At 43.5% G+C, this 22,575-nt stretch overlaps 8 protein-coding genes across 8 annotated transcripts; all 8 read right to left on the reverse strand.

Moving 5' to 3' along the window:
* Positions 1-451: 451 nt before the first annotated feature.
* TM35_000201660 (putative formin) lies at positions 452-4,150 on the reverse strand (the record flags this gene model as incomplete). Its single annotated transcript, XM_029026851.1, has 1 exon — positions 452-4,150. The coding sequence occupies one exon, from the start codon at positions 4,148-4,150 to the stop codon at positions 452-454; it is 3,699 nt and encodes a 1,232-aa protein (XP_028881823.1).
* A 1,233-nt stretch (positions 4,151-5,383) lies between these two features.
* TM35_000201670 (putative ATP-dependent RNA helicase) lies at positions 5,384-12,394 on the reverse strand (the record flags this gene model as incomplete). The annotated part of the gene is made up of 1 exon (XM_029026852.1): positions 5,384-12,394. One exon carries the CDS (start codon positions 12,392-12,394, stop codon positions 5,384-5,386), a length of 7,011 nt encoding a protein of 2,336 aa, XP_028881824.1.
* Positions 12,395-13,006: 612 nt separating this feature from the next.
* TM35_000201680 (putative acetyltransferase) lies at positions 13,007-14,368 on the reverse strand (the record flags this gene model as incomplete). The annotated part of the gene is made up of 1 exon (XM_029026853.1): positions 13,007-14,368. One exon carries the CDS (start codon positions 14,366-14,368, stop codon positions 13,007-13,009), a length of 1,362 nt encoding a protein of 453 aa, XP_028881825.1.
* Positions 14,369-14,929: 561 nt separating this feature from the next.
* On the reverse strand, positions 14,930-16,333 carry TM35_000201690 (leucine-rich protein; the record flags this gene model as incomplete). Its single annotated transcript, XM_029026854.1, has 1 exon — positions 14,930-16,333. One exon carries the CDS (start codon positions 16,331-16,333, stop codon positions 14,930-14,932), a length of 1,404 nt encoding a protein of 467 aa, XP_028881826.1.
* A 332-nt stretch (positions 16,334-16,665) lies between these two features.
* TM35_000201700 (uncharacterized protein) lies at positions 16,666-17,034 on the reverse strand (the record flags this gene model as incomplete). Its single annotated transcript, XM_029026855.1, has 1 exon — positions 16,666-17,034. The coding sequence occupies one exon, from the start codon at positions 17,032-17,034 to the stop codon at positions 16,666-16,668; it is 369 nt and encodes a 122-aa protein (XP_028881827.1).
* Positions 17,035-17,406: 372 nt separating this feature from the next.
* TM35_000201710 (META domain containing protein) lies at positions 17,407-18,738 on the reverse strand (the record flags this gene model as incomplete). The annotated part of the gene is made up of 1 exon (XM_029026856.1): positions 17,407-18,738. One exon carries the CDS (start codon positions 18,736-18,738, stop codon positions 17,407-17,409), a length of 1,332 nt encoding a protein of 443 aa, XP_028881828.1.
* Positions 18,739-18,964: 226 nt separating this feature from the next.
* TM35_000201720 (uncharacterized protein) lies at positions 18,965-20,476 on the reverse strand (the record flags this gene model as incomplete). Its single annotated transcript, XM_029026857.1, has 1 exon — positions 18,965-20,476. The coding sequence occupies one exon, from the start codon at positions 20,474-20,476 to the stop codon at positions 18,965-18,967; it is 1,512 nt and encodes a 503-aa protein (XP_028881829.1).
* A 256-nt stretch (positions 20,477-20,732) lies between these two features.
* On the reverse strand, positions 20,733-21,050 carry TM35_000201730 (uncharacterized protein; the record flags this gene model as incomplete). Its single annotated transcript, XM_029026858.1, has 1 exon — positions 20,733-21,050. The coding sequence occupies one exon, from the start codon at positions 21,048-21,050 to the stop codon at positions 20,733-20,735; it is 318 nt and encodes a 105-aa protein (XP_028881830.1).
* Positions 21,051-22,575: the final 1,525 nt, after the last annotated feature.

Below are 22,575 nucleotides of genomic sequence, written 5' to 3' on the forward strand. Positions count from 1 at the left end.
ATATATATATATATATATATATTCTACTCACCCTCTACTGTTCCCTCATCTCATCACTCATTAGGTCATTTTTTTTCTTTCTTTTTTATTCTTCTTATCTCCCCTTGTCTCGGTCCATTCATTTTTTTATGTTGAATTTCCATACTTCTCTTCTTTTTTACAGAGAAGGAATAACAATAATCACATATAGAAATAGATAAAATAAAGTAAAAAAAAAACAAGCAAAAAAACTTATATCCCAGTCAAGTGGAAACCCTCCATGATTTTATAACACATGAACGACAAAAAAAAAAACTTATTTTTGCTCGACATAAGGTATAACACCACTGGGTATTTTTTTTTTTAACACAGACCGGTATACATTATATATATATATATATATATATATATATATATATATATATATATATATATATATATATATATATATATATATATATAATACTTTCTACTAATGGGAAAGGACTCTCTGAGGTGCGGAATTACCACCTTGGTTCTTAGATTTACCAGTGGTATCAGACCCTTGACCTCCGGTAGAGTTTTTAAGAACGCTTGGTGGATTTCCGTTCATCTTACCAGAAGTAATTCCTCCTCGCGTCTCGTGATTATGATTTGGTCCTTGTTGATCTTGTCTATCCTGCGGCAGTATAAAAGATAATGTTCGTCTTGAGTTCTTATCCGCGCTGGACTCTGACTTTGCTCTGGCATTTTCCGCATTGCGAAAATGTTCCTGTTGATCACCTCTACCGTTTTGATTTGTTTCCTTTGAAATGTTACTTTCATTTCCCATTTGCCCCGCTTCCTTCAACTGTTCATATAAGGCTCTCTTGGCGTCATACCTCTTCGCGAAGGTGGCAAGATAACGCATGGTATCATTCATTGAAAAAGAGTTAGACTTCTCACAGAAATATTCTGGCATTGTTTCTATCTTCCTATTTAATTCAGCCACCAAACCTTCTACTCTTTCTAACGTTGGAAGAGCATTTCGGATAAACCTTCCAAGTTTCACTGGCCATTGATTTTCATCTGGAATAGCACGAACGAGTGTACCACATTTTTGTAAACGGCCCCGAAAAGCCTTCACTTCTTGTGCTACTCCCGGTAGATCAAAGTTAGAGGCCCATTCCACTGCAGGAAGAAGTTCCTCTGTACACTTGTGTACACTAGGATCCTGTTGGTCAACAATTTCTACCAGAATTTCTAGTAGAACACGTTTGTTATTAGTCGTTGGGAAATCAATAATATGTAGGAGTTGCGATATGGGAAATCCCTTAGCCCCTTGAAAACGACTGCCTGTATTCAAAACATTACTAAGTGCAAGAACAAATTGCAACATACGGGGTAAATGAGGGGATTCCATCGCTGCATTAACTCCATCCAGTGCACGTTGTAGTTTAAACTCAAGATCTTCAATTCGACCTCCAAACTCATTCATAAAGTTCCAGCAGTGTAATCGGTCAGCATAATGGTCAACTTTCATAGTCATTAAGAAAAAACGAACGGGTAAACTTAACTGATGAAGCTGTGATGTTTTCACATTAGGGTTTCGCTTCATCCAACGATCAATTGACTGAAGATCTTCAGCGGTAGGAATAATCTTAACGAGACCAGAAATGTGTTCCTCTCCAAGTGTGAGTGCATCAAAGGTACGCACACTCGCCTCAATAGTCTGTATAGGGAGTCGTAGAAACTGCAGCACGATACCAACATTACGTTCACGATTAGAGTCCAATATAACCTCTACATTCTTTTTGACTGCTGGTCCAGCCGCTCCCTTTGCCTCCACACGTTTGAACTCATCAATAAGTTCTTTGCGATACTTCTCAGGTAGCACAATAGCGCCATCAGCCTCAAATGCAGAGTTTTTAGCAACACTTCGTATAGCATCAATAGGGATATTTCGTGTTGGACCAAGCTGTGTAGGCCCCGATGTGGACTTTGGTGGAGGTGGTGGAGGTGGAGGTGGTGCTCCTTTACCGCCTATTCCTGGTAAAGGAGGTGGAGGCGGTGCTCCTTTACCGCCTATTGGTACCGGTGGAGGAGGAGGAGGAGGAGGAGGTGCGCCTTTACCACCCATTGCTGGTGGTGGAGGTGGTGGTGGCAATCCAGTTGGTGCAGGCGGTCCACTTTTAACAGCTGCTGATGATGATGGAGGAGGAGGTGGTGGTGGCAATCCAGTTGGTGCAGGCGGTCCACTTTTAACAGCTGCTGATGATGATGGAGGAGGAGGTGGTGGTGGCAATCCAGTTGGTGCAGGCGGTCCACTTTTAACAGCTGCTGATGATGATGGAGGAGGAGGTGGTGGTGGTAATCCAGTTGGTGCAGTTGGTCCACTTTTAACAGCTGCTGATGATGATGGAGGCGGTGGTGGTGGTACTCTGGCCGGTGAAGGTGATCCCATCTTCGCAGCTGCAGTAGTTGATGTTGGTGCAGTTGGTCCACTTTTAACAGCTGCTGATGATGATGGAGGCGGAGGTGGTGGTACTCTGGCCGGTGAAGGTGATCCCATCTTCGCAGGTGCAGTTGATAGTGGCTGTACTCCGGTACGTGCAGGTGAACTTGATTTTGAAACGCAAGCTGATGGGGGTGACGGTTCGAGAGATGTAAGTAGATCCTCAAATTTGCTGCTCTCTGATGAAACATTAAGCGCTGAAGCAATTGCTGCCATACATTTTGGTGATAAAGGATCAACATCATCGTCATCATCACTACGGACGTTTAATGCTTCCAGGTTCCCACGCTTCACTTCTCTCCCTATAGAAGACGGGGAGGTGAATACATTTGTGCCACTTGGCCGTGATGTTGGCATTTGTATCTTCATCCCATTGGTCGCTGTTTTTCCTGTATTCGATGTTGTGGGGAGATCTGAAAGTGATACTGTTCCTGCTAGTCTGTTGTTAGTCTCAGGGGACACTTGACTTCCAGATTGACGCCCTGAACGACAGTCCGTACTGCGTGCAGAGCTTGCTGTTCTTGCAGATTGAGGACAAGGAATGGAAGTTTTGGAGGCATCAGCAGGAGTAGCATTAGTAGTAACTGCCTCTAAGCTTGTACGAGTACTGGTACCTTTTGAATTCTGTCCCTTATCATCATCTTCGCGTGGGTTTGATATACTGACCATAGAACATCGTCGTGATGGCCTTCGCCTCTCTCTCCTGGTAAATACATTCGTTGGGGGAGGACCTATAATGATATCGATACCCTGTCGTGATACCCTCTGGGAGGGTACCTGCTGCAAATAGAGTCTTGCCTGTCCCAAATCTCCGTCAGTGAGCAGCAACGCATCTTCAATATCCCGCATTGGCCTCTCTGGAAATTCACTTTGGAGTGCCTGTGCTTTTGTAACCTCAAGCGTAGTATCCAGCCTATTCATAAAGCTCTGCAGCTCCTTCACCTGTTCATCCGACAAGGGATCTCCATCATGTGTGAGCCGAGCGGTGGAAAAACCGTTTGCCTTCTCAATCTTCAACGCAAGCTCTGAGAGAGCGATTTGGGCGTCTCCCTCGGCGCGGTTCAGTGCGAGAATCACATCCGACTCCCACGATGGTGGAAGGGCAAGAATATTCATCAGTCGCCGCACAGTGTACTTGGAGCCAAACAATAGACGAGGAATCCCCGACCCACCCCCGCGATCCCGCCGGGCGGAGGAGTAAGCCGAGGGCGAATCCCCCCGCTGCTCGCGCTCCTCCACTTCACTCTGCAGAATCGCCAGCATTAACTCCCGATCACCCTCCGCCGCAACCGCCACATCACGTACGTGGGAAGGTGTGGTATCAAAGGTGTTGCTCAGGTGTGTAATCTCCTTCGTGCTGATCACCACATACTCCGTTTCCCCATCGCGTGTACCATCGTTCTGCGGAATAACAGGGCATGAGCTCATCACGACGCTGGTAGCACCGTAGTTGTGGTTGTGGCTGTGGCGTATAGAGTTATTGCGTGCACGCAAGGAACCACGCCGTAGTTTAGTAGACGATGGGGAAATAGGTGGTAAGGTGACCCCATCTCCGGCATTCTCGCCCGCAGGCATGCTTGACGTTTTTACAGAATCTGTCTGTTGGCGTTGTCCTTGTGGTTCTTGCGATCGGGTAGGGGCATCACTGCGGGTGGGGGCAACTTCCTCACCAGTAGGCTTTTTCCCTGCAGTTGACATTGCTTTTTTACAGGAGGTTGGGAAAAAATAAGGAAAAAACCGAATATGGCGGAGAGCCCCACTCCAGTCAAAACGAATAAATATCCGAATCTAAGATGAGAAAAATAAGAAAAAGAAAAACGTAGTGTGTCAGAGAGAAAGTCACACCAGACGTTTTTTTCTCCTCCTTTTTGGGGTTTTTTTTTTATTATTCGTTCCTTCTTTATCTGTTTGTTTTCCTGTTCTACCTCCCTCTCCCTTCTCTTTTTATCTTTTTTTTTTTTTCTTTTGTCAAGGTAAAAAAAAGGGGTATCTTTTCTTTGTTTTTTCCTTTTTTTTCCCTTAATATATCCCTACACGATTGTTATTCTTGTGGTTTTCTGTGTATATTTGGTTCTTATTCTTCTCTATTAGCGACCAGAATCAAGTCGGTGCGGCTTAAATGGCTGTAGGTTTATCTTTTACCAATTGTTCGCACTCTCTCCTTTTTCTTTGTGTTGGAGAAGAATTATGAACACCTTTTTTTATTATTTTTTGGGGGAATTCTAATATTATCTCTGACTGAAATAGCGTATATTAAACAAAATAAAAATAAAATAAAGGATGGAAAAAGAGAAAAAAAAAGTATAGTTGCAATGGGCATAAATTTATATACATACATGTAAACATAGAGAGATAATACACAGGGACAATGAACATCAACCCAATTGAAAGGGTGCAACAGTATTTTTTTTTCTTTTTTATTTTGTTTTATTTTTAGTGTTCTCAGCTTATCACCAAAGGGGATAAATAAAAAAAAAGAAAAAAAAAAGAAGTATCCGTACATTATACTCTCTCCCTCTCTTTTTTCTTTTTCTTCTCCTGTATCTCTCCGTGCGTTTGCATATGCATGTTGATGTCAGTGTACATTACACCTCAGCAGACATCTTTATCTGATCTCACGAGTGTTTCCAAAAACTCCACACGAAAGCATCAGAATAAACTCCAATTCTCCATCCACATCCAAATAGGAAAATACTTCCCTTTCCTTCCCACTTTCTGCCTTCTTTACTCGCTTCTATTACAAACTTCGTCTTTTCCTTCTTTAAAAAAAAAAAAAAAAAAAACTCTGTATTTCCTCTTTTTATTGTTTCTTTTTTCTTTTTTTCCTCTTCCTCTCTTCTTTCTTTTTTTTTTTTTATTTTCCTCGATGGTTTGCATTTCCTTCACGCTATTCATTTCCCCTACATCCCGGCTACTCGAACTCACAATTTCTCACTCTTCGGCGAAAACGACATCCGTTTCAGCGTCAGCCCGGTACCGTGCAGAGACCACAGATGCTGTCATGGCCAATGTATCTAAATCCTCTCCATCCACGTACTCTAACGGGAAGGTAAGAGAAGCCTTAATACGCCACAGAGATGAAGAAGATGATGATGATGATGAGACTTCTTCATGCTGTTGTTGTTGTTGTTGCTCTGATGTCGTTTTATCTTCTCTCTCTTCATTGCCGTTGTTGTCTGCGAGAGACTCCGGAGTGACAACGGAGATTGCCATCAACCGCTCTGACCCATCGTTCTTTCCCTGATGTCGTAATACACATAATACCCACCATGGTCCAAGTAATTTATTACGACTCTGATATGATGTTAATTGCTCACTTGCTGTAGAGGAAGTGAAAGAAGAGACTAAAGGGGATGTACAGGTAATACATCCCTCTACATGAACGACAAAAGTGTGTCCAGTATCCATAAGTGCTATTGTTCCATTAGCCGTCATGGATGTCACTCGAGGAATAGAGAGAGACTCTGTGCATAGTCTTTTCACAAGTGTAGCTCCTGCAGTGGCATCTGTTACTACACCGTACTCCACCAGTTTTTTTGTTAATTTCACCCATACAGCCTCTGCGGCAGCACCTTGTGAAGATAACTCTTGTAATCGTTCAAGTGACCAAGATACACCTTCTTCATCTTTTGTATTCAATACCTGACGTAATGTTGTTGTTTCTTGTACACAAGGTAATTGCATAAGTGCATCATCACATCCCCAAACACGTCTCTCAATATGTGATGCCAGACGCATTAAATAACGTGCTTGTCTCCATTGTGTGGTATTATCAAATATCTCACATGCTCCTCGTACCACATCTAATACTGCTGGAAGTAGTGCATAAAGATCTGCACGTAATTGTTCCGCTACATCATATGGAATATCAAGAAGAAGTTGAGGATCCACCGCAGCTGAAGATGGTGAAGCCAATGGATGTATTATAGCCGTAACAGATTCATTCCTAGTCTCATATTTCTTTAGATGTTCTTCACTAATGAACATACGTGCACAGTGAGCCAAAATAAGTAGTAACACCTTTGTGTAACCTTTGGAAAAGTCCAAATCTACGTATCGCACATCATACCCAGCGGGAAATGCACGTGCTATTGTCTGTAATGCCTGTAACTCTGCGGTATCTGTTATGCGTGCAGCGTCTCCCACATACGGTGGTGTTAACTCCACACAAGATGATGCCACAAGACGCCACATATCCGCCACTGAAGATAATGTGGATGAGGCCAGAGTTCCTGTTGTTGAGGTACGACCCTCATCTCCACTTCCACCAATAGAATTAGTAGAAGAAGAAGCAGCAGCGGCAGTGGCAATAGTCTCAACAGACACTACGGACATGCCGTATTGTGCGGCCGCCGATCCTCGTGGTGTAGGTCGTATAGTTTCTCCTTCATCTCCCCTGATATTATTATTATTATTATTATTATTATTATTATCATTATTATCATCATTGTTATTATGGTCTATCACGGCGACACAACCGGCTTGTTGCAGTGCGGCAATCACTACACGTGCGAACTCAGACGCATACGCCGGAATATCCTCCCGTGTTGGTACCCCATAAAAGTGCAGATTTGTACGTAGATGAAATAAAAAGTAATGACTCTGCAATACACGCAAAGCACTTGGCATATCTGTCACTCGTCCCTGTGCGACGGCGGCGTTCAACGCATCGCGGAAGTCATCTGGATACCGCAAGTACGACTCCAGTGGAAGTGGATCATTCAATAATTTCCCCCACACCCACCGCCGGGCCGCTCGGCAGTACACCACCGCCTCACTTAATGCCCGCGATGTCATCTGCAGCAACTCCGACACACTGCAGTCTGTGCAGGAGGCCCCACCCGCATCCTCCGCCGTGGAGGTGCGAGAAGAGAAGGCCGCCGATGTACGCTCCGCCGCACACACAAAAGCCGTGCCGAAGAGAGCAGCGGGTAAACGCCATGCAGCTTCAAATGTACAAATTAATATTAATGGAAGTACGGCTTCACTCTCTGGATGTCGTGAGGGGTTCTCCACACGATCAAGAATAAAGAGTTCATCAAGGAAGGATGTTCCACGGTGCATGTACGCAATACCAGCAGAAAGTAAAAGAGAAAGATTTCGGTCCTCTACTTCATCAATATAAGTAGTGGGAACAAAATCACGACATCTAAGAAGAACACGTTTAGCGAGTTCCTCCGCATCTCGAGCAGAAGGCACAAACACCACACTTGGTGTTGATGCATAACGATCTCTTTGTAATAACTTAATGGCGGATACGGTTGCGGCCTCATAACGATTACGAGCTCCACCGTGATCTACAGCTTCTAATCGTACACGTAACTGACGGTATGAATTACCGTAATTATATTGTCGTGATTGTGGTATTTTCATCCATCGTGATACCTCTGTACAACTTATTAATGGATATGAAAGAGCAAGGAGACGTGCGGGTTGTTTTCCATTATTTACCAAATATGGCTTTGATTGTAATCGTGCAATACATTCCTCCATCCATCTTCCTTCTGGTGCACGTATGAGATGTATATGATCAACAATAATATGGGTGACACCAGCCAGACAATTATTGCCTCCACGACGTAATAAAGGAAGTAGACTTCCACCACTGGCAATAATAATAGTAGCGTGTCGTACTTTTTCTTCCTTTGCTTCTAATCCTTCACCAAAAGGTTCCAGTTTCACCACTCGTTGTTTTAGACCTTCACCAAATTTATATCGCCATTCATGCAGGCGACGCGTTGCAGAGGCATCATGTGCAGTAAGATATAATAATTTGCGTTTCGTTGCAGGTATGATTCCATCTTCTGTCTGTTCCTCTTCAGTAATAAGAGTATTATGACTATTATTATTATTATTATTATTATTATTATTATTATTATTATTATCAGTACCAATAGTACTAGTACTCGTCTCTGTTTGAAGTAACGCACACTCCAGCAAAAACTGTAGAATAAATAATTCAGCAATCGTTGTACGTCCACCACCAGGAGGAATGGCTACAAAAATGTTTTCTGTAGGATTCTCCATAATAGGCACAACAAGATCATATTGAGTGGGAAAGAATTCTGTGAATGGAAATACTTTTTCTGCAGCTGCTTCTAAACCATACGGCTGCAGTGTTGCCGATACATCCCGCATACCTTCATCATCTTCCAATGAAGGAGGACGTAGATGGACTTCCAACAAGGGTGGTGCTACATCTGGTAAACGTACATTCATCAAACAAACCGCAACAGAACATTCCGCACCAAGCCAATGTAAAGACTGACAACGTACAAAATAATGTGTAGGTTTGGGTTCAACAATTGGAACAACAATAGTAGGTGCAGAAAAGGTTGCATTTCTGCGTAAAACTTCACCTGTTAAATATACTCGTTCATGATGTAAAATACGACCATTAGTGTGTTCAATCGTAAGTAGAAGTTCACCAGCCGTTCGACTATGTAAAGTTTCATTAAATGTAAACTCTGGAGTGATGTCAACATCTACATACAACATATTACGCGTAAGAGGACGTACAGAAGCTTCTAAAACATAATGTGGTACTTGATGAATAGAATCATAAGCTAATTCTGCACGTCTTTCATCCCCAAGTTTCTCAGAAAGATCTTCTAATGACCAATCACGTACTTCATCCCATGAAACTCGTCGACCTTCAAGGGCGTGAATAAAAGTTGCAAAATTCTTCGCTGTTACCATATGCCGTAATTGACGTACAGGTGATTGAACGGCCCATTGTTGATGAACCACCATTAAACATAATTGTAATACTTGCATAGCAGTACGACCATATTCACGTACAAGACAAGTCTCATGAAGAGCACGAAGAATACGTTGGGCAGAGTCTTTTACATAAACCAGTTCACTCATCAATGGTAAACCTTGTAAACTCATATCACTAATAAAACACTGAAGTAATATGTTAATTTTAGCTAAAGGTGTATAACGACTTTCACGTACAGCTATAGGAGCATTTTCTAATAAATACTGTAATTGTGCCTGTTCTTCTGGTCGAACGGTAATGTGTGAAAATTCCTTAGACATGGAAAAAAGACGAAACAGATCGACATCATGCATAGTACTGGAAAGATGTGTGAGATATGTAGCCATAGAAGATGCTGTTACATAATAGAAAGAGGCAATTCGACCAAATGGTGTTGGAGCAATTCGTCTGGCATTCATATCGTAATCCACCATCTGTGCACGGCGAAGATCCTCTGCAGCGGTATGCACAATATTCTCCAAGTGTCGAAGAAAGAGTGGATCGGCATCATTTGCACGAGTTCCATACAATTCCGGTGTACGCCGCATACGTACATACATGTATGTTCGCTGCAGCCATCGTACTCCTTCTGCTGTACTTTCAATATGTCCCAACACAATCTCAGCATTCAACATATCCACAAGTCTTCCCATTAATTGAGATTCTATTGGCAGTTGCTGGTTCAGCACGGCGAGATAGTATTGTAGATCATCCACTCCAGTGATCACAGCTGCACGGCCAAGCGATGAACCAAATCCAACACGACCCGCACGACCAAACATCTGCAGTACATCTAATGCACTCAATAACTCAGTTTCCCCCTTCGCCCCATTAAAAACACGTGTGCCTTTAATAACCACTTGATTAGCTGGTAGATTTACACCCCATGCAAGTGTAGAAGTACACACCAATACCCGCACATGTCGCTCAGCGAAAAGGGATTCCACCACCTCACGCTCCTCACGACTCATCCCAGCATGATGAATTGCAAAACCCATGGGAAGCATCTGTTGAAGACTTGAACGGAGAAGATGTGTAGATGTATTTGCCGCCTCACGTAAGGTCTGTTCAGATTCACTACCAGAACGTACAAAATAATGTGTTCGCTTTTCCTCTACGACTCGTCGCATCATATACATAGCGGTATATTCCGTATCTTTACGAGAATGAACAAATACCATTGTTTGTTCACCATTTATTGCCGCTTGTAATACCTTATCATACGCTACAAGATTCATTACAGCTGCTTGATTCGTTCCACGTACTTTTTTAATAGCACAAAATGATTGTTGTAGTGGAATAGGACGAAATGAACTGTCAAAAACAAATAAACCACGTTGTCTATCAACCTGTAGAAAACTTGCAACATCTACATAGTTAGGTAGTGTAGCACTAAGTCCTACTATACGAACATTTGCCTCACCACGTAATTGTTGTTGTAACATCGTTCTAGCTACAATAGCCTCTAAAACAGGACCACGTTCATTATGAAGTAAATGAACTTCATCAAGAATTAAAAGTTTTAATAAGGAGGCCACACCAAGTTCAACAGATTTACGTGTCACTACATCCCATTTCTCAGGAGTTGTGACGATAAGTTGTGCATCGTATAGTTGTGCCTGATTTACATTAGAATCACCAGAAAGTTCAACAACTGTAAGTCCAAGTGGTTCAAATCGTTTTGAAAAGGTACGTACCACTTCTTGTACTAATGCTTTCATTGGTGCAACATAAACCATCTTTAAATCACGTAATTTAATATTACCACTTCGTGTAGTAGCATTAGCAATAGCTCTAAGCATAGTCATCATGGCTACATTTGTCTTTCCTGCTCCAGTTGGAGCACATACTAACATATTTTCATCACTCTTAAAAGCGCATTCATACACCTTAGATTGCATTGGATTAAGCTGTGTAACACCAGGAAATACCACTTGTGCCCATTCGGGGAAATTCGTCAGTGGAATACACGGCAACTCCCCAGTAGCAGAAGCTGTGGGTGGTAATATCACTTCATCATGGGTCTCAAACACTGCTCGTTGAGTTCCTTGAGGTACAACCGCTCGAGTGTGTTGATGTGGAGTACGTTCATCCTTAAATGCATATGCCTGCAGATCCACACGTCTAAGTGGTTTCTTCATATCTTTACTATTAACCCCATCACCAACCTCCGTGCGTAGACCAATTTCTTTACCCGTTACACTTTGATAAAGCCGCTCCACTGTACGATCCTCTTGGGCATGTGTCTTCATCGCATCCATCACGGCATTCTTCGCCTCTTGATTGTGTCCCTCTGCAAATCGCAATCCATACACAATAGCCCAGCGAGAGGAGGCAACTATACCAATCCATTCCATCACCGCCTCATCATCGTAGCCACCGAGAAATGCAGTGAGTTGTGTCTCAAGAGTGAGTTGATCCACCTGTTGCTGAGCGGCATATTGTAAAACACGTGCTGCTTGTAGTTCACATTCCTCTATTGTTTGTGTGGGAAACAGACGGCGTAAAGAGTCTCGCACATAGTTGGGATTACATGCTACCTCTTCAAAGGTAACACGTTTTACACGTCCAGCTGCGTTGTTATTATTATTGTTATCATCCTCGTCATTATCGTCGTCGTCATCGTCGCCATTTCCATCTCCAATAATATCAACATCCGCTGCAAATTTCATCAAATCCATCCTATTATCTCGTATACCGTTTATATTCTCATCCTCATCATCATCCGAGTCAGATGATATTTCTCCCTGTTGATGTTTCTGTTTATGTTGCTGATTCTCTTCCTGCATCAGTAAGAGTCCACCAAGACCATCATTCCCCTCCACACCATTGTTGTCCATGCGGTGATGATTCCCAACATCCTCCGCCACTACAAAGTCATCAATTAAACGACCATACTGCAGCACCTCATGAAGAGCCTCCGCACTCAGCGGCGTGTCAAAGAGTAACTCCAATTGTTTTTTAAGCTGCTGCAAGTGCATAGAACCAGAAGCAGCAGCAGCACTACCACCACTACCACCACCACCAGAACGACACACAATAGATAACGTCTCTTCTGCGATTTCACCTAAATCATCATCAAGTCCAGGTGGTAACCAGCGACGCAAGTCACGCAAGAATCGTTCATAATGCACTCTTGTTTGCTCTGAGTGCGGCACGTAATGCGCTGCAGCAGACATCACGTTGTATTTGTGTGTCTGTTTATTTCTTTGTTTGTTTGTTCTTTTTTGTTTTTAGTAGATCTATCTACCTTTATATATATAAATATATATATATATATATATATATATGTGTGTGTGCTTATGAACGTTTGTGTGTGCGTGTGTGTTTGACCGTTTCCTTCTTAGTGGGTGCGGGTGTGTATGTGTCCTTTCCTCAATCAGGACCAATTATTCCTAGAAGAGAGATATTAGAGAATGAAAGAAAAGACATAAAATATGTATAATCAAATATTAGACTATAGAGAGTCCTGTTAATATATTATTTTTTTTTTTATCTTTGAAGGTTGAAAAAATAAAAGAAAAACATGAGATGCATCAAATTTTCCAACCACAAAAGGGTGGAATAAGGCACAATAACGGAGAAAATGGAATGTGGAAGGTTTAAATTACTGATAGCTCTTTTAGATATCAGAATATCAGAAGAAATCAAAGCAAAGATATAAACAAGAAAAGAAAAGAAGTAAAAAAAAAAAAACAAAGTGCCCTTCCACTGCAATAGCAGCATATCTACTAAAACAAAAAGTGGTAGTTCACCCTATATAATGCAAAACTCTTTTTTTTACCCCTTTTTCACTTATTTTTTCTCTCAGACCCTTTTTTAGAAATATTAACCTTTCGATCCCCATCTTCACCAAGCGGCTGAAGAAGAAGCCATTGCAGTAGACTACCCTTCTCGTGTACAATCCATTGGGAAAATCCAATACAGAAGATACTCCACAACATTAATAATTTGCTGGGGAACAATATACAGTATAAAACAGGAATAATCCAGAAAGCCAATACACCTATGAATCCACGCCATAATCCCATATCTCGAATAAATCGTGAGAATTTTGTGCTTCCAGGGTGTTTAGCCGCATCTTCATCCTGATCGTACGTAAAAACTTTACACTGTTCTCCAAAAACACTTCGTGCCTGATGTGCTTCAAACCCTACTGGATTATTTGCATAGAATTGAGAGAGTAGAATCTCTTTTTTAGCGAAACGGTCGTTAAGCCAATCATGCATTTCATTATCAGATGCAGGCACAGCGCTCAGTCCATCTTGAGAAGCTTGACCTTTCTTATCTTGTTCCTCTAGCTTTAATTCCATATAATGTCTTGTACATAATATATGAACCTTTTTCGGCATACGTCCATTGATGACACTTAATTCCTGTGGTCTTTCTCCTGGTATAAAGTCTGTGTATCCCATTGTCACATCAACGATCTCTTCAATATTCTCAACACCAATCATATTTTTCATGGCCAACAATCCAGTGGAACGTGGATTTAACACATGATGAAATATCGGAAGACCTTTCTCTGCTGCGTATGCGTTTGATTTCTCAATATTGCTCTTGGAGAGATCGGTTCCCTCAGGAAACAATAAAATAGTAGCACCACCACTGGATTTGTAGAATGCAATCATTTCTCGCATTCTTTCTTCATCCTTATCCCACTTTCGAGAAAGAAATATATAGCGGAAAAACTGCATGGACCATCCATAAATAGGAACGCGACTTAATTCAGCTTTTAGTACAATACGTAGTGTGCGTGAACCGCCAGCACGGGTAAGAAAAGGAAATAACACCAACCAGTCAATACGGCAACGATGATTCATAATAATAATTTTAAACTTCCCCTTCTGTGTGGGAGGACCAAAAACATCTTCTAATCGAGGTGGAGTATCTTTTGCTCCGCAGACTACAGTGAATGCAAGGCGCAGCTGTAGCACACATTCAAGGAGAATGGATACAAGTCCAGTCCACATATCCTGCACGGTGTCATACCAGAAATTAAAAAAATGAACGAGACCAACGGGTCTTTTATGCAATAAAACGCGGGCCGCTGCGAGTAGTACCACGGGAGGAAATGCGAGGACAAATCCGCAAACACCACAGACTGTCAACACCAGCAAAAACACAAAACCAGAGAAAGATAACCCTCCCATCGCTTAATCCCAAGAGGAGATAGCAATAATTACTGCAATCGTAACGTCAACACTACAAAATAAACTTCACAATGGTAATGACTTTAGTAATAGTACTAATGATAATAATGGTTTGTGTTTGTGGTTCTTGTTACTGTTGTTGGTATTGCTGTCGTACTTAAAGTGTATCCGCTAGATGGTACTAAAGACAACAAGATAAAAAAAAAAAAACTTCAAATAAACTTTCAACAAGAAGAGCAAAGGAAAGAGATAAAAGAAAAGAACGAAATACCACAAAAACATTACAAGAAACAAAAAAAACTTGTGCACACATATCGAATTTGGAACAACAAGAAAAACAAAAAAAAAACAATGACATTTACGAACTATCACATATTTTTTTTTTCACCTACTCAATCGATAGGTAAAAAGAAAATGTTGTATACATAGGAATCGCCATCACAACAAATCTCTGACACAAACATACACCACAACACCAGAGTAATACAAATAAACATATATATATGGAAACAAATTCAAAAACAAGAACCACCAAAGACAAAACAGATGATTCTAGGTACTCTACTGTACACAGTAAGTCTTTAACAGCTTTGCCTCAACGTCATGCTCTATCCTTTGTCGCTGCTCCTCTTCCTTTACCTCAACCTCATGGGACTTGAGGGCCTGCACACCATCCTGTACGTGGCGCTCCATGGCTGCCAAGCACTCTGGTTCCACACCACTACCACGGGCGTCGAAAAAGCGCAACGTGGTATTCTCCCGCAGTGCCTGTAACAGCAGTTCGCTCGTGTGCACACCCAGTGCCTTATTGCCGGCAATGTTCAACGAAAGCAACGTCCGCTGCTTTGGCAGAACATCCGCGAGTGCTCGCGCAGTCGCGTCACCCAGAACGTTGTGTGAGAGGTCAACCACCTCCAGTGTGCTGTGAGACGCCAACCCATTAACAAGGGCAACGCCACCAGACTCGTCAGGAATGCGATTGAGGCGAAGATTCAGCACACGCAGCGTAGTGTTCATCGTCAATGCCTCACCAAGCGCCACCGCCCCCTCCCCACGGATGTGGTTGTCATGCAAGTACAGTTCTTCGAGTGGCAGGTCTGGCTTGCACAGCAGAAGTGCGAGCTGCTGCGCCCCATCGTCGTCAATGCGGTTCGACGATAGATCAAGAACTGTGATGGTTGTGTTGCGCACGAGGCCGCCAAGGATTTTCTTCAGCAGCGGGCTGTTCAGACGATTGTTGGGGAGTCCCAGGGAGCGCAGCTTCGGGTAACGGTTGAGTGCATGCCGCACATTTAACGCGTCGGCCTCGCCAAATCCAATCATCCACCCGTCGAAGTCGGTCCCAACATTATTGACACCAAACGTGAGGCGCAGGTGCAAGAGATGCGGCAGGCGCGAGAGCAGGTGCTCGTACAGATCAAACCGCGTAACCTGGCATGGTAGCTCGAGGTCGTACACATAGTCCCTGCACATGGAACAGAGCCGATCGAGCTCCTGCCCCTCCTCATCGTCAATCTCGGGCGAGCGCAGGCCGCTCAGAAAGTCGCTAAGCACGTGCTCAAGATAAAACTGTTTCCATCCGCCATTCTCCGGCGGCACAAGCCTCCCACATGTCCGCTCACTCAACTGCCCAAATGACCACCGCGCTTCACAGCAGCGGCGCCAGTATGAGTCGTAGGTAACACGTGGAACGCTCACAGACAGGGGGATATCCGTTGGAAGCCTCTCAATCACCATGTCATACAGCTTCCGGTGAGACTCATGCAAAGAATCTGCAGCAGTGAGAGTAGCAAAGTTACCCGCAATAACATCAGCACACAGTGACACCAGTGTCGGCACAAAGTACGACTTCTGAGCTTGGTGCTCTGTGACAGTTGAGTGCAGAGTACTTTCCAGGTCACGTATGTGCTCCTGCAGCCGGACCTGGTGAAATTCACTTCGCTGCACAGGCCTCTTCGGCGGCATCTCTTCTATACCTTCACAGCAACAAAAAAAAAAACGAACTATCAAACCGTCAACGCACTGTGACACTCCTTCCTTATAACTAGCACCAAGAAGAAATATGAGCACCCACAAGCAGAACGGACAAAAGCACAGAAAGCTCAAAGACACAAGATCACAGAAATAAATGCCTTTCAAAGAAAAAAAAAATGCAATCCCAGAACATTTTCCCAGGTAAACCACCTGTTGTTCTATCCGCTACAAGTCAATCACACCCCTCCATAAACATAAAAAAAACAAGAAAAATAAAACCTTTCTTTTCCCTTTTTGTTCCACGTACGAACATACGCCATCTACTAGCGCACAAGTGCACTCTTGTCCACTGTGAACTCCAGAGTGTCATTGCCGTGGGAGAGCGTTAATGTACCACCTTCACGTTTCACATGCATTCCGCCCTCAAAGCCCTGACCAAAGGCACGTTCCACATCCATTTCAAAAGGGGGTCCCATCATCATCGTTGACATAAGCATTCCAGTTAGTTTCCCGTCTTTGTAACTCAGAACCCCGTTCATCGAGTTCGCCACCTTTGCCGATACACGCAACTTGTCTCCCTCGCTTTCAAACTGCAGTGTTGGGGCATTCCCTTCACTCTTTCCAACCTCCTTGCCGTTCATACGGGTAAGCACGTACTTCCCAACAAAAGCATTTACGTTGTTATCGGTCATAGTGTTTTTAGATCTTTATATTTTTTTCAATTATTGCTTTGAAGCTGAATACTATTTTATGTAAAAAAAAAAAAAGGGAAAAAAAGAAAACGGCACAAGACGTCTTATGCAGCAGCAGCAGCAAATAAGAAAGCAAGCAAGCAAACAAAAATGGCCCCAGGTGCCATCAGACCGTTTCAGGGCGCATTAGGCATGGTGTCCCCAGCTGTACGTGAAGTGTGAAGATACATGCAAAAGAAATAGTGGGAAGTACCACAATTAAATGAGGCAGCAAACCCACGCACATTAGCAACTAGCAAGATCCCCTACCCTACCCTACTCACTTTCCCCCTCACTTTCACAGAGGCGACACTCCTTTCATCATGACAGTGTCTATACGGGCAGCGCGTCGTACGAGCATTTGTACCCGTTCACGTATCCCACAATGAACATCTCTGTGGCACCAGGTGCCACTGTCACCTCGGCTATCTGATGGCCACCATCGCTCACAGTGATGCGCGTGTTGCCAAGACCCTCTACTTTTGACCGAGTGCCAAACACCACCTTCACACGCATCTTGTACTTCTTTGTATCATTGTAGAACGCCCACTTTCTCTCAGCAGCGTTGATGATGCGAAACATCAGACCGTTGCCGTGGCCCTTGAAGCACTGCGCCACATTTTCACCCAGGTACGCTGGTTTCCCATTCTCGTATGGTACAGCAGCCACCTTCGTGTACACAAGCGTGTTGTCGCCGCATGTCAACGTCAGCTCTCCAGCGTCAACGCAGCAGAGAAACCCAGTATTGAAACCGCTAGTCAGCGCGCCCTCCACAAGCATCTCCGCCTCGCTCCCCATCATCCTTGTTGACATCAGCATCCCCTTCAGTGTGTCCCTCAGCAGTGTGGCCTTCCCACGCAGAGTGTTCGATACCTTTGCGAGCACATCTATCCCATCCGCCTCTGCATCATGGGAAAGAAGAAGTGTTATTTGCTCATCCGATTCCACAGGACCGCCATTGAGACTCTTCAACACGTACTCCCCAGCGAGATCGTCTGGCACCAGCAAGCGCAAATACAGGTAGACATTGTGATCATCTTTTAGGGTGAGATGCTTCCCATCGAGAGACACGTACATGCCGTTCTCCATTCCCGCACGGAACCTCTCCTCCATCTCCTTCATCATACCTCCCACTTCATTCATCGTAGAGGCGACTGCGCCCTTCAGTATGCCATCATCAAGACTCAGCTCACCCCGAAGCGAGTTGGTGAACTGGGCGATCATAGATATGCAACCCTTACCACTGGGGACAAAAGCCAGTTTCAAACTGTCAAGGGATACATGTTCTCCGTTGAATGCACTGAGCATGTACTCGCCAACAAGCATCTCTACACAAACGTCGCGCTCGAAGACGAGGGTGTTTTGCTCCGTCGTCAACGTCAGCGTGTAATCAACCAAGTGCACAGAAAACCCAGCTTGGAATCCCTCCGTTAGGGCCGTCTCTATCTTCATCTGTTCTTCGCTCCCCATCATCATCGTAGACATTAGGGGTCCACTCAGTTTGCCTTTCTCGAAGCTTAATGAGCCTCGCAACGTGTTCGCAACCCTGATAATTGCCTCGACGCAGTCAACACCTTTCTTCAGTACAAGGGTTGCCCTTGTAGCGCACAGTTCATTGTTGAGGCGATCGAGGTGGTAATTCCCAAAGAAATCACACGCTTCCATTATGAAATCCTCTATCTCTACTAAATGTGCAATGTATTAGACAAACGGAAAAGCAAGTACCACAGGATATTAAGGCTACTAGATCCCAGTCATCATATCTCTTGCAAAACAGTTCGAGCAAACATACTCGCTCAAAAGCCATCACAAAAAAAAAAAAAAAAAATCTTACGAAATTTCCATCATAACATTTACATAACGATCAAGAAAACGAAAGGAGCACACGGGTTCATCGGTGTGAAATCACGCCTCCCACAGTACTCAACCACGAGTGGCGGGATCCAAGGAGAGGCCTTCCCGCAAAGGCCAAAACAACTACAAGGGCAGTTGCTGCAACAGCAGCCCCAACAAGGGCGGTAGCAGAAGCAGAATTGGATTTCACGGGAGCCGCAGCAATCTTGCAGCGTCGCCGAATCCCTTGAATGCGCTCATTAATAATGGGGAACATCTTGTCAGAATAAGCATCATATGGGTCCAGAGAAGCCACAGCGACACGTACTGTCTTGAAGACAGGAAGAGGCATCGCGTGTTGTTCCGTCTCATTTGTGGTGTCAAGCTGTCCAAGCGCACACACCTCACCCCACGTGAAATGCCACGAGAATGGAAGGTTTGGCGAGAGAGGACGAATGTCGAGCACCACAAACCTCAGCAATGAAGAATCGCCTGTGCTCGAAGAAGTAACCGCAGTACCATCAATTTGCACAGCAAGCAACACCACAACATTCTTGCACACAGAAAGAAAATTTCCTATCTGTTCATTCAAGCTTTCGAACACATCAACTATACGTCTCTCCATCTCCTGTTGGGAATTGGCCCCATAGGGCCCAAACAAGGAAGACAGCAAGTTGGCGTGTGCACCAATAGATTCCACCCCCCGCAGCTGCCCAGAGAAGAAAAACCCACGGAAAACAGCGGAACGCTGCAAACGAGTGTGATGAACAATTGTCAACGTGTCGTAACCATCACCCAGTAACCCAAGTGCATTCCCTTCTGTCTCACCAGCCGAATTCCAGAGTAACTGCAAACGATCTTCACTTAGTAGAGAGCGCATAAGAACGGCATCAAACCAGCGCACGAGAATATCCTCTGCCCTAGTCCCTTCATCGTAACCCACCATCATATCAAGTTCCGTCTCTGTGAAATCGCTACAGTCAGACGCTCCCCAAGGTGTGTACAAAAACCCATTCACAAACAGCACACAAGAAAAAGGATCCGGCACGCTGCGAAGAATGGACTCACAAAGCAAGTCGAATTGCACTCGAGCTGCCTTTTTGGGTGGGCGCCACCCTAAAAGTACATCGCACACATCGCCATACTCTCTAAGGTTTAAAAAAGCATCTGGCTTCCCATCACATAATAGGCTAAAGCAATCAGTTGGGCACACCTGAGTCTTTTTCGCGCTCAAGGAGAGACACCCTGTCGTTTGTCCCGAACGCCCCTCATTCTCCCCTTCTGTATGGCATTGAGAAAACTCTACATACCGGACATTCCGAAGCGCTCTCATCTCTGCATTCAAAACACCAAACATAATTTTCTGAAGTGCTTCATCCTCAGCAACATCACGCTGCACAAAACCAGTCACATCTTTCTCCAACATCTTTGTTTTCTCGGTACACTCATGCAACAGTTTCTGTATACTACACGCCTCACTGTACATAGCACGCGCATAGGCTGCCACATCATCACAATCCTTGTTTCCCTCCCCATCCACTTCTCCAGCTGGCACAGTGACCGCAGCCATCACAACACCCTTGGTATGCACTAAAAAACATATATTTAAAAAAGCAAAGCAATAATAAAAAAAATACACAACGGTAAAAAAATTAATTCAGGCACAACAAACGCAAGAAAGGAATAGGAAACTATAAAACATTGCCTACAATCAATTCCACAAAATAAAAATAAAAACATGACCTCTCCCAAGCAGTAAAAATAAAACAAGAAAAATAAAACCTTTCCTTTCCCTTTTTGTTCCACGTACGAACATACGCCATCTACTAGCGCACAAGTAGAATCTTCGCCACTGTGAACTCCAGAGTGTCATTGCCGTGGGAGAGCGTTAATGTACCACCTTCACGTTTCACATGCATTCCGGCCTCAAAACCCTGACCAAGGGCACGTTCCACATCCATTTGAAAAGGGGGTCCCATCATTCGTGTTGACATAAGCATTCCAGTTAGTTTCCCGTTTTTGTAACTCAGAACCCCGTTCATCGAGTTCGCCACCTTTGCCGATACACGCAACTTGTCTCCCTCGCTTTCAAACTGCAGTGTTGGGGCATTCCCTTCACTCTTTCCAACCTCCTTGCCGTTCATACGGGTAAGCACGTACTTCCCAACAAAAACGTTTGCGTTGTTGTCGGTCATAGTGTTTTGGATCGTAATATTATATATTTATATATACTTTTTTATATGTATAAATGTATATATAAAAAAATATATATTTTTATGTAGCTGTATAGACTTTTTTATGCTTTTATTATGATAGTAAACTTGTTATGTGAAAAAATAGAAGAAGGGGTCTCACTATGTAATTGATAGTGCTAATATTTATGCATTTCGTCAATAATTTCAAAAGCAGCTGATATCCTTTTAATGGATTTTGTTGTGCGGAGTGATAAAGTGGTTAAATGAAATGCACTGTGAAAGACATGTATTATAGAGATTTAAAAAAAAACCATTGGTAAAGTACTGTTAAAACAGACGAAGAGAATGGATCTCATGATGTACCTCTGTCTGTGGTGATATTTGAAGAATACCTAAACCGATTTGCAGACCTCTTTTTTAAAGCATGAAGGAGAACTTGTATAATATTTAAAGTCCAAGCACAAAGACAGAATATTTTCCAATAAAAAAAAAACAAGCTCTTGTTTATATGCAACATTCATGGGAGGAAGGTTAGCCTCTACCTGGAACGAAGATTGTGTGGTACATCGCAAAAACGCCGGTTGCACGAGCACCCTTATTTTTCCTATAGGCAGACATGGGCGGTAGCAAAAACGAAGGTGCGAGGGAAAAGTGAACACAAGAGCAATACCCAGAGACACAACCCGCGGGCGGCGGCCCACCCATTGAACAGCGCGGCGGCGCGGAAAAAGACCGACCGCGCCAACATTTCAGAGCCCGATCGCCTCCGTACCCGTTTCGGCGGCCCGCCCGGATCCGATGGAAGCAGGGAGAATCGAGAGGGTCGAGAAACCGGCGCCAGCTCCTGCCACCGGCGGGGGCGGGGTGCGGGGGGTTTGTGACCGTTTTTTCTTGGTTCCCCGTACTTTTGCGAAACGCGTGGCCTTGTGTCTTTTGGGGTTGGCTGGAATGGGCGTTGCTGTTTTATTTCGCCGGCCGGGGTTGCGTCGCGGGGCGCCACTTTTGTTATTATTATTATTGTTATTATTATTATTATTATTATTATTATTATTATTATATTTATTTATTGAAAGCCGGCGAACGCTGATACTTCCCGCACATTGCCAGGGATCGTCTGAAGAAAAAAACCTTGAGATTTTTTTTTTTTAAGCAGCCAACGTCTGTAGAAGGTTGGGAGTCCCTCTTGTACCCATGGGAGGATTTAATTTTAAGATCTCTCCCAATAAAGAGGATATAGAGAAAGTACTTGTATTTCTCTTCTCCTTCCCTTCTTTGTTTTCGGTTTTTTTGTTTTTTTTTTTTATGGAAGGGAAAGGCATGTAACGTTATGTCCTCCATTTTTTTTTTCTGTAGGGATTTTACGTTATTGCACTGAATATTTTTTTTTTTTTACTTTTCTTAAGAGAGGTATTGCAGTTTTTGTTTTTATGTTTTTTTTTTTTTTTTTTTTTTTTTTTTTTTTTTTTTTTTTTTT

This window comes from Trypanosoma theileri (assembly GCF_002087225.1).
Source record: "Trypanosoma theileri isolate Edinburgh chromosome Unknown TM35_Tth_20_V1, whole genome shotgun sequence".
Taxonomy (NCBI): domain Eukaryota; phylum Euglenozoa; class Kinetoplastea; order Trypanosomatida; family Trypanosomatidae; genus Trypanosoma; species Trypanosoma theileri.